This window comes from Heterocephalus glaber, unplaced genomic scaffold (genome assembly GCF_053883595.1).
Source record: "Heterocephalus glaber isolate CG9 unplaced genomic scaffold, H.glaber_assembly_v1.0 deba00001608, whole genome shotgun sequence".
Classification (NCBI taxonomy): domain Eukaryota; kingdom Metazoa; phylum Chordata; class Mammalia; order Rodentia; family Bathyergidae; genus Heterocephalus; species Heterocephalus glaber.
The window spans coordinates 427,018-438,824 of NW_028258379.1; the positions used below are offsets into that span (position 1 = coordinate 427,018).

At 48.3% G+C, this 11,807-nt stretch overlaps 1 protein-coding gene across 1 annotated transcript; it reads right to left on the bottom strand.

The window, feature by feature from the left end:
- Nucleotides 1-5,295: 5,295 nt before the first annotated feature.
- Nucleotides 5,296-11,740, bottom strand: Gpr135 (G protein-coupled receptor 135). The gene has a single exon (XM_087195190.1). The coding sequence runs from the start codon at nucleotides 6,970-6,972 to the stop codon at nucleotides 5,596-5,598; it is 1,377 nt and encodes a 458-aa protein (XP_087051316.1). The 5' UTR covers nucleotides 6,973-11,740; the 3' UTR covers nucleotides 5,296-5,595.
- Nucleotides 11,741-11,807: the final 67 nt, after the last annotated feature.

Genomic DNA, 11,807 nt, shown 5'->3' on the forward strand with positions numbered 1-11,807 from the left:
GCAGAGACAATGGCCTTCCTTTCTTGGAGTGGAGATTTTTCTTTAAGAGCAGGCACTGGGTAGGGGTGGTAGTCTGATTTTCTCAGTGCCTGTCCTGGTATACAGCCTTAGACCTCCAAGTTAACTGGGTTGAGGACAACCACAGCCCCAGCCTTCTCAGCATAGCACAACTGAAGTAAAGCATCTGCCCTATGTGTAGGACTAGATGGATGGAAATAAAGAACTTCTAATTTCTCAGATATACTAGACTTTAGCATCTTCAACTTGTAGCCAGAGAGGTGACTTCTCAGGACCTTGCCTTGCAGGGAAATTATCACAGTCTGTGTTTGAGAGCTGGGGGCAGCAGTCCCTATGCTCTCAGCTGTATCCACCTGCAGTGGACTTTCTGCCATGAGAGCTGGGAGTGGGAAGAGAATGGAATATAATCCAAATGCCAGACATTTACTGCTATTCCTGACTGTAGCAGATTTGCTTGAATCAATATTCATTCACTTTCTGTGAATCTTGTCAAACTCAAGAGATTGCAAACTTTAGTTTCAAAATAGTTTTTATCAGTTATACTGGTTTCCTTGGGGATCACGTCCACAGAGCTCCTCAGGCCCATTCCAGAATGGGAATTCTTAATGTATGGTTAACATACCATTTTGGCTTGTTGATCCAAATATAAATTGTATCAAGTAATCAAAAATAGTTTAATTTTTAAAAAGTAGCCTCATGAGTGTGGCTGCTGCCATCTGTGGTGCCACAGTGAAAGGGTGATCCTTTTGATTCCAGAGAGGAGCTCTCCAGTGGGTTGGAGCTGGGTCTTCTTGGTTTCCAGTGAAGGGCAACTGTGCAGAAAGCTGTGGATGCAAAGCTGAGGACAGACTAGGGGATGCTGGTGTGGGTAGATGATTGCTGCGAACCAGTGTTCAGCATACCCTGGTACTAAATAAGCCCATGTGCTGCCATCTTCAAATTTTTTCCACTTGGCAGAAGTAGGGAATAACTGAGTTGTAGACAAGTAATGCTTTTCTTGTGCTCCCAAAATGTGAATTAGGACTTAGATCAGCTGACAAATACAGTCAGTTGTTTGGATGAATTTGGCTGAAGGGAAGGAGGTGAGGGAGAGAAAAGTGGGGAGAGGGCAAGAAATGAGAGGAATTTGTCTCAGCAGGAATGTGGGACTGCATAACCTTTGTTCCTTTTCTCCAGCCCCATTGTGATTAAATGTGAGTTAATGGATAAAGATGCTTGTTAGTTTTGGGACACTAGATAAAAATCTGTAACAGACCTAAAGTCCCCAAGTAAACTACTCAACTCCTTGTTTGCCCGGAAGTGATGTTCCGGGCACCACAATTTTTAGAACAACCTGCAAATGTCTGCTGACCATCAATACGTGACAGTCGACCATTAACCCTTGTCCCCTTTTCTTTAATTCTATATGTTAACTTCCCCCTCAACCCCCTATAAGAACAGCCTCGGACTCTGAGCCAGCTGCCTCTCTAAGCTATTTTGCTTTGGGAGTGCCGTCTGGCCAGACTAATAAAGATCTGTTTTACTTTCCAACTTGTCCAGTGTGTTCCTTCCCGGGTGTTCTTCACTGCAGTCAGCTCCTCGGAGCGTTTGGTAAGGCCCTCGGTCTTACATTCTGGAGGCACCGCTGGGATCCCTGGGTGTGCTTCACTACAGTCAGCTCCTCGGAACATTTGGTAAGGCCCCCGGTCTTACAGGAAGGGTAAGGAAACCAGGGAGAGCAGACAATTGTTATCACAAGATCCCTGAGGCTAGAAAAGGGACCCAGGCATTTTACTGTACTTGGAAAGATACAACTGAGAACTGGTATAAGTTGAGGTTAGTTTCTTAGGTTTGATGACTAAAATATGAAGATATATCTATTTTACAAAGCACAAGCAAAGGCCATCTTCCGTGATAATAGGGTTAGTTAACTCTTTGAGAATGTTGAAAGATCACAAAAGTGGGAAGGGAAAAGGGAAAAGGTTCAGGTTGCTGAGTGTAGTGAAAGAGCCAGACTAAGCTATGGGTTCTAGGTACAGGGAGTACTAATTGATGTGATTATAATTTTCCTCCAACTGTTCAGCTGCCCTGGAGCAGAAAAGGCAGAAGACACAGAAGATGGATGATTGTGGTCATCATCCAAAGGGTTGGGATTTTCCAGAAAATAACTACTCAGAACATCTTTATATATTAAAATACACACATCCTATATGCCTGTTCTCTGAATTAAAATTTTATGATAAGTATTTTCCCATTGCTTAGTTGCCTGTCTTCTCTGGTTCTTTTCCAGGTTTCTTATCAAATGAGACAGGCAGTATTGTGTAGTGGTTAAGAGAGGACTTCATGCAACTATCTGCCAGGTAAAAAATCTTATGACTGGCACTCATTAGCTGTGTGACCTTAGGTGAAGCACATAGTACCTCTCTGCCTTGGTTTTTTTAATCTGTAAAACTGGAAGAAGCTTAATAACAGTCTCCCTTCATAAAGTTGCTCTGAAGATTAGTGGGCTCATGTACATCCTACACTGAACACTACTTGTTGCTTTTATTGCTGGAACCCAAATGAAACACTCAAACTGGGAGCAAAAGGAGATATGAGGAATTGTATTCTGACCTTTACATTGATATTTAATCCAAATATTTCTGGTTTCTCTTTTCCTTTGTCTCATTAAGTCATATAATCACACTTTCATTGTAAGGATGAGGGAAGGTCTAAGTCTCAGATTTATTTGAGTGTCATTATCTTTTTACTCAAGACATTGATTTCTAAGTATTTACATAGAAGCAGATAGGTTGCTGACCTTCATCTGCATATCATTTTGCTTCCAGATTCATCTCCTTTCTCTAATAATCTTTTTTGAAAAATGCCCTACCATTTCTTCCCCACCACTGAATCAGAGTTCTGGTTATGGATAATTATTATACAGCACAAGGCCCTCAACTAGGTTGTAAGCTCCTTGCAGAAACTGTGGCTTCTGCCACTTAATAGTTTTGTGAAACTGCCTTTCACAGGATAGAAAACAAAAATAGCCGTTAATGATGATGATGGTTTCATACCTTCTCATCTAGGTTTCTCTGCCCATAGACTTTTGAGGGGCACAGATAGAGAAGGGAACATGGGGCTCTTGAGCCAGACAGACTGCAGTGCAAGTCCTAATTCTACCACTGAATAGTTTTATAATCTCAAATTTAACAATAAGCACATGCCCATGTATGCACGCATACCCACACACATGCACAGAGCACATCATAAATTGTTCAGGAACTTACTGGAACTTTCTCTCTTTCCCTTCTCATTACTGTCAACCTCAATTCTTACAGCTGCTAAAGAATAGTCTCTTCCCTAAGCCATTTCTTTTCTGAAACCTCCTTCCACGGAAGGGGGAATTGCTTTTCTTTCTTAAAGTTCTCAATACCATTGCCTTGTCACTTCTAATCACTCAGCGTCCCCCTTCACTCACGGGGCAAGTTTATTCCACATCACATCTTACTTTCCAATGCCTTCTCCCAGCTCTTCCAGGACAGTGCTCTGTGCTGCAACATGCGTGCCGCCTTCCTCCCAGACCCTCACTCTCTTTCTGCCCTCTGTTTACAACTGCTGAATTCCTATTCTATTGTCTGTTCCATAACTAGAAGACTTCACCATTTCTCCCTAAATCCCACAATCAATTTTTTACAGTGTCCCAAATACATTTTTTTCTTTTCATTCAACAAGCAAATACTGCATATTTCTGTTAAATGTTGGTACAGCTGCACAAAGTCTGTATGTTTTACAATAATAACTGCTAGAGAAGAGAGATTATCTCATCTACTTTGAACTACGTTGAGTGTGCCAAAGGTTACAGACAACTTACAAAGTTCTGATGGTGATGAAACCAAAAAAAGCAGAAAATTAAAACATATTTTGCTCTGACAGGAATCATGTATTTCCAGCCTTGATTACAAAATAGTAACATATACCCACATGTCACACAAAAACTTAAATACTGACAAAGACCCTTAAATACCTTACAAGAAAAAAAATGCTGGTTATTTCACATTGAAATCTTTATATGATAGGCAATGTCTTTTCATAACTAATTTAAAGGACTCACTTGGTTAAGGCCATGAAATACTGAAGAAAAGAGGAGCAGGATGGAAGGAAAGACAGAGGGAATAAACCGAACACCATCTTTCAAATTCTGAGTAATTCAGTGTACAGTGGCATTCAATGTGAGAAATTTCATATTCACAAGTCAATTGCACTTTTAAATCACTATAAAAACATCTTTGTTTTGCACATTTCTGCAGATATTTTCAGTTTGCTTGAAACTTCTCCAACCTTAAGCCTATGTTTTAAATACCTTATTCCATATACTAATCCACCACCTACACTCCCTTTCTAAGGAAGACTAGAGTATTTTATACAAGTCATAACCATAAAACAGCAATTGGCTATTAAAAATACCCAAACTTCCAAATGTGGGAGAATGTGAATCTGAGAAGGTGCTAAGGCTATTCCAAGAATGTGGCCCCCTGTCCAACTATTCTTAGACTTGCTCTTTGGAATCACCTTCAGTTAGTTAAAAAGCCACACAGGATGCCAATCTTGTTACTTTATAGGATATTCACCTTATTCAATCAGTTTGACTTCAAATTAGTTTGATGAAAACATCAAATTTACTACAAAAGAAAAAGATTTTTCTATTATGAAGAGAAAAGTTTTTAATGGGAAAGCATTCTGACAGTGGCATCCTAAAAGTCAGCAGAAACAAGAGCAATAGTTTAGAGGAAGAATAAAACCTCCAAGATCCTGAGGGGTAGGGGTAGAAAGGACATTAATTTTTCTGTATAATCTTGGAATACTTTACCTTTTATTCTTTTTTCCTGTAATGTTGAGGACCAGCCACAGGGACCTGGGCTCAACTAGGCAAGCACTCTAGCACTGAGCTACACTCCCACCCTTCAAGTACTTTTTGAAAACAGCCCTATTTCTTATTTGTCCTTCAGATAGCTGTATTTTATCTAGTAATAAACCATCCATTCAAAAATCCTAAAATGGTTTAAAATAGGATCTGAATTTAAAAGTTCCCACAAAAATTACACACTTGTGGGAGAAGTGCGCCAATTTAGGTAAGAATAGAAATTTTCTGCTCCCAAACCTAAGCACCGGAAGCCTATGTCAGAGGTGCAGTTGTGGAAGCTGACGTTTTGTGGAGTGCTGGTGATTCGGAGGGGCTTTCCAGCAGCTGCGAGGAAATCCATTCCCGAAACTCTGTTTGAACACACACTGATTGCATTCAGTGATTTGTTTGTTTCACAGTGTGATTCCTGTAATAAGAGCTTCTCAGTGATTGTGAGTTTTGGGTTTTGGCACTTACAATTCACAATGCTTGGTTGTGTGTTAAGATTTGTTTTAATTTTTGCATTTTACATTCCTTTTGGCACTTTTGAAGAAGAGGACATTGTCTTTTACGTTGTTTGGAGGAAGTGGTAACCCTCCCCCTTGTCTCCGTCGTTTTGTTGTTTGGCTTTGTGAAATCCACGCGTCTCCGCAGAATCCTGTACCACTGAAGGAAGGAGGTGGCCGTGTGTCTTCCGAAGCTGTCCGTCCTGGCCGTCAGAGGCTGGTATCCCGGGCTTCGGATTTAGGCTGTTTGGTCACTGCTGTCACAGGCTCCAGTGGTCCCTCCCGGCAGAAAAGCACAACTGGATTTTTGCGGGCCCACATGGCCAGGTCCCCTCCCGCCCCGCTGGCCAGGGTGGAACAGGACCTCCTGCTGCGGGCCCGAACCCGGCGGGCATAACGGTTCCGAAGGCGACTGCGGCTCCCAGCCTGGAGAGCCGGGCCCCGGCTGCGCAGGAAGGCGCCCACGTTCCTAGTCCGGTACCCCTCCTCGCGGCTGCGCCCCAGGAGCATAGAAATGTTGGGGTTGCGGACCGCATAGATGACCGGGTTGATGGCCCCATTGGCCCAGGTCAGCCACACGGCCACCACGTCAAGCAGCGAGGGGGCCCGCGCGGCCTGCGCTTGCCGGGTGGCGGCCAGCAGCACCAGGAAGCAGTAGGGGCCCCAGCAGCCGATGACGAAGACGATCATGATGAGCACTGTGGTGGCGGTGCGCACCTCGCTGAAGAAGCGCAGCACGCGCGCGTGGGTGGTCACGGGCCGCACGCGCACGTCGGACAGGCGCACAGCCCTGCAGATCTGGTAGTGGCAGAAGCACATGAGCAGGAAGGGCAGCAGGTAGCAGGCCACCACCAGCCCCACGCTGTAGGCCGCACCCAGCTGCGCAGGGTCGGGGGAGGTGCGGTAGAGGCAGCCGTGGAAGCTCTGCGCGGCGGCGGCTGGGGGCTCGCGGGGCGCTCGGAGCAGCAGCTCCCAGGGCAGTGAGAAGCCGAGCGCCACCAGCCAGGTGCTGGCCAGCAACTGCAGCGCGCAGCGGCGGCCCAGCTTGTCGCGAGGCGGCCGCACGATGGCGCAGTAGCGGTCGAGCGAGATGAGCGCCACGCTGAGCGACGACACGATGCCGCAGCACGAGCTGAAGAAGCGGCTGGCGGTGCAGAAGCTGCGCCAGGGCCCCGGGCCCCGGGGCGGCGCCAGCAGGTCCAGGAAGGCGGCGGGCAGGCAGAGCAGCGCAGTGAGCAGGTCCGACAGCGACAGCGACAGGATGAAGGCATTGGTGACCGTGCGCAGCGGCCGGTGCTTGACGATCACCCCCACCACGGCGCAGTTTCCCAGGCTAGACAGCAGGAAGATGAGCAGCAGCACAAGCGCCTGCGCCGCCACCGCCGCCCTGCGCGCCAGCAGCGGCGCCGCCTCGGAGCCCAGCGCCGGCCTCGCCCCCGCCCCAGGCCCACCCAGGGCCCCGCCGCCGCCGCCGCCACCGCTCGCCTCGCTCCGGTTCCCCAGCGCCGCGGTCGCCACGGAGCTGAGCGAGAGCGCGAGGGCCGTCCCGCCGGGCGCGGAGGGGGCGCCGGGGCGCGGCGAGGCCATGGTCGGGCCTGCTCATCCCGCACCCGGCGCGGCCGCTCCGCGGGTCGCGGGGCGTCGGGCTGGCCGGCCGGAGGAGGGGTGGCCTGCGCTCGCCCCGGACCCGGCGGAGCCTTTGACGTGGGTTCCTGGCGTTGCCGGGGGAACCGCGTGTTTACGCAGGAGCGCGGGGCGGGCCGCCGGCCCGGTACCTCGGAAAGCTGGTCCCCGCAGCCGCCGCTCCCCGAGGTCACCGAGGCGCTGTCGGTCTGCAGTGCTTGCCCGCATGCCAGTGAGCACACTCAACAAGGTTCTGCTGGACACAGGTGGCCTTCGGCGGCCTTTGCTCCCGGTGGGTGTTTATGGCAGGAATTTAGAATTTTAAGTGAAAAACAGTCCCCATCCGGAGCAGAATAATTTAAACAGTCATTCTTAAACTTGAGAGACCCACAGAATCACCTAGAGGGCCTCGGTCCCTTTCGGACGCTGTTGGTCTGGGGTAGTGCCCAAGATCTGCACGTGTATAGTGGTGAGGTTGGCCTAGGGACCACACCTGGAGACACCGAGATAGTGAGCTCCTTGAAATACAGCCTCCCCGGCCGACTCCCAGTATTCCTGAGGTTGGCTCTTTAAGCCGGCTTGATTCTCAGGCAGGGTCTCTGAGGAGCTAGAATATCCATGTTGGACAGAAGACTCGTCCGGGAGCTTAGGCCTGTAACTGGCTAATTCCTGGAAAAGAACGGGATCTGTGCCTTGCTGGCGCCCTTCATCCGAGCTCTGGACTGTGGAGGTCCTGTCAGCCAGGGCGTCACCTGAGATACAGCTGACCCTGACCGGGCCGTTACAGGAAGCGAAAAGGGGTGGCTGCCTGTAAATTGCACCACAAGGTGCTGGGAAGGGGGAAAGTGTGACCCTACCTTCAAGTTACCCCTGGCCTCTTCTCTGAAGCAGTACTTTGCAAAGCCTGGGTCCTGCACCAGCAGGATTATGATGACTAAACAAGTTTCCAGCACTCAGAATGCAAACTCCAGGCCCCACCCACTGAATCTGATGGGCGGGGCACCTATCCAGCCACCTGCATTTAACAAACCCTCCAGCTGATCCTGATGCACAGTCAAGTTTTGGAAAGACTGATCCAAAGAACGGCTACCCGCTGGGCATGGTGGCACATAGCTATAATCCCAGCAGAGGCTGAGGCAGGAGGATCACAAGCTTGAGCCCAGCCTGGACAACTTAGAGAGACTGTCTCAAAATTTTAAAATATGAAAAAGGCTGGGGCTGTAGCTCAGTGGGGACGGGAGCTGGGCAGAAAGGAGTGACTAGCACACTTGTGGATCTTTGGATCAGTGCTGTTAGAGCTTTGAATGCTGGTATCAGTGAAGTGGAATATCCCATGAAACTCAGAGTCTGAATAGAAGTACTTTTAAGATGGTGAACTAAGACTGGATTTCACAGCCACAACATCACGACATTTTGGGCCAAACAGTTCTTGGTGGTGGGCCTGTCCTTGGCATTAGGATACTGAGCAGCATCCAGATGCCAACAGCACTTCTCCCAGTTGTGACAACTAAACATGTCTGGTGTAGAAATGGCCAAATTTCCCTTAAGGGAAGTCAAGTACAGCTGAGAGTCAATCAGGACAAAAATAGAATTATTAGAGATTCATTTACTTGGCAAACACAATCATCCAACATTATGCTTAGTTTTAAGAAAAAACACTTAAGAATTCTTTACCCAAAGAAGCCTATAGTCTCAGGGAAAAACAAATGTCGCTAAGTGTTAAAAACACAGGAGTGGAATTCTATGGAGGTAGTGCTTCTTAGGGTAGCAGATGGAGAGGTGACATTGGATTCTCCCTCCCCAAAAGACAATGAATAGGGGAAGGACATACAATGCATGTGTAAGATGAGCAGTGTCTGAACCTTAAGATACAGGGGGTGGGAGTGAAGAGATAAGTAGTGGAACTTTACTGGGGCCCCTTTATTAAAAAAAAAAAAGAGCCTGTCTCCCGTGCTACTGGGATTGAGCTGCGTTGAGGGAGAAAGGGCATGGTTCACAATGGAGGGCCCTGATCTCCGGATCTAGCCCACATATCTCGCTGCGTGGTGTCTTCCTGGATGTGCAGACGCACCTCAATCGACATTCAAATGGGAGTTCCAGACCTCCTCCCACTTCCCTTGAAAACCATGCTCCTTAACGTTCTGTATCAGAAGATGGCGCCATTATCCATCAAGCTTACAATAAAAAACCAGGATTCTTTGATGAATCCCTCCTCAACTTCAGCCTTCATCTGATCCATCTGCAGGACCCGGGGATTTTACTTGCTGAATATCTTTGTGTGCATTTGCTTCCTCCCTCACTCTGTCCTGCCAGCCACCTGAATCTTAGCTCTTTCTCTCTTCTTTGGACTACTGCCGTCACCTCCTAAGTGGTCTGGATCACTCCATTCCTCTTTTCACACTGCAGGCCAAATGCTCTTTTAGTTTTTAGTCACACTGGCCTCTTTGAGTTCCTAGATCCCTCATCTGGGTGTTTATAACTGCCATTCCCTCAGCTAGAAAGCTCCCACCCTCCAACTCTCTCATGCTCTCGCCACATAAAGATTTATCCCTCAGGAGCGTCTTACCTAACTGCCATCTCCTACCCCCAGCGTGTCCTATTCCTTGGTTAATGTCACAGCGCTCTGTACTTTCCACTTGCAGCATATAACCACTGCCTATAGTTACATTTTTGTGATTGCCCAAGGATTACTGCCTCCCTTCATTTGGCTTTGTATTAAGTAGCCGGTACTTAGCACTTCGCAGGCTGCTAAGTGTTTTGAGTGACTTTAGGAAAATAGTCCAGAAGGAAAGGCAGTGCCGTAGCCCAGGTGGGAAAAGAGAGCCGAAGTCAGCATTTACAGGAAAGAAGACATGCTCACAGGGAGGACACTGGCTTCCAGAAGCAAACGAGGACATCACTGAAAGGATAGGGCACGTTCAAATTGCACTTCAGTCTGACAGTCAGCCCCTAAAACAAGAGAAGTCTGGGTAGGTAGAGAAAGACAAAACAGGTGACTTTCTCCCAGCACCATCACCTTCCGGCTTCAGTCTGTTTTCAAACCATGCCATCTCAGCCTCAGGTCCTGCAGAGAGGCTCTGACTGATGTGTCAGCTTCCTGCAGTCCCGGCAAGACCACTTGTTGGGGAAGGACAGTTTCCCAAAGGAAAGGAAGGTGTGCTTCATTGAAAGACAAAGGAATGTGGGCCACATCTTCGATGTCTGGTCCTGAGCACTAGCACAAAGGGCAGAGCTTGTGTCTAAGAACCAGGGATAAACCCCAGCTTCCTCAGTGCTGGTGGCCTAGAAGGGAAGTGCCAATGACCAAGTCAGGGGATTTGGGAGGAGGGCACCTTCTTGGGGGATGAATGTAGTTTGTCCCTGTAAGTGGTGAATCTGCACTGTGGCTCTGGACCCCAGGACTTAGAGTCAGGGGTTGTCAGCCTCTTTATGAGACAGAAAGCCTTGGACAACTTAGGCACAGGATATGAGTAAAGAAAACCATGGACACAAAGCCTAGGGAGCAGAGAAAGTTAAACAGTTAAAGGAAGCAAAGAAAGGTGGGTGAGTGACAGCAATTAGGCACTTTGGTCTGAGAAATCAGCTGTCTCATTGTGTTTTTGTTTTCAGAAGAGGGTGAGGTGATTTCCTCAGTCTCTTGTCAGTCTGCAAGTGGCTTGGTTCAGCTCTATCCTTGAGCTGAAAAACAGGCTTTTCGTGTACAGTATTTCAGAGCTAAGAGAAGTTGCCTTGTAGGGAGACTCATCTGAAAAAACCCTGGCCAAAACAGACAAGGAAAAGAGTTATCAAAACGTTCTGCTCCTCGAAGTGCAGTTCCCCTATTAGCAGCTTTAGCGTTACCTGGAACTTGTTAGACACGGCCCACCTCAGGCCTCATGAATGAGAAATCTGCTGTTTCAGATTCCCAGGTGATTCACACACATGTTGATGTGTGAGCAACAGCACCAAGGGATGGTGTGGACCTGTGGCTTTTGAAGAGAAGTTCACGATGAAGGGGAGCTGGACCAAGCTTCATACAACTGCAGTGTCAAGTGGATGTGAAGGGGGACTGTGCCATTCTAAGGCTCCACCTAATGGCCCTAGGCGACACACTGAGCAGCTCTGTGGGTGAGCACAGCACCAAGGGGTGCTCTAATCTACACACTTGCCTGCAAGGAGCATACAGCAGCACCCAACGGGGTTCCATAAACCCCACGGTGAAATCAGGTCTGACATTTAGGCCAAGCAGTTTGTATCATGGAATGAGAAGAACCCAGCCTATAGCTGCTAAAGAGTAAATGGAGGGTGAGGAAATGCAGCCGGTGAGCAGTGAGATGTCTGGAAGCTGGAATACCAGGGGAAGAGCTTAAGGTGACAGCAAGCTAGAGGAGGGACAAGGGATGATTGTTTCATTGTTTGTGCTGAACAGGTTTAAATACTCAGGGGAAGAAACTAGTGAGGGGAAAGGGGTCAGAGAAACTTATATAACTCAGCTGATGAAGTGAGGCCCTTGTTGAGATGGGCACGTCAAGGGGAGCAATGTCCAGGACTGGTGGTGAAGCTATGGCACACACGCTGCAGCAGGCGCGCAGAGCCCCTCTGTTGGCACCGAGCCAAACTGCCCCAGCAACTGAGCATCGGATATTCAGGGTTAATTGCAGTGTCAGCACTTTGTGATAAGTGGGTTTTGGGTTGCAGTGTGGGCACTCGGTCTCTGAAAGGTTCGCCATCCCTGGTCTAGGAGGTGGAACCAACAGGGCTGTGTGACTGTACGACCACCCAGACATGTGAGGTGAGAGGCTCACCTCCCTAGGGTATTC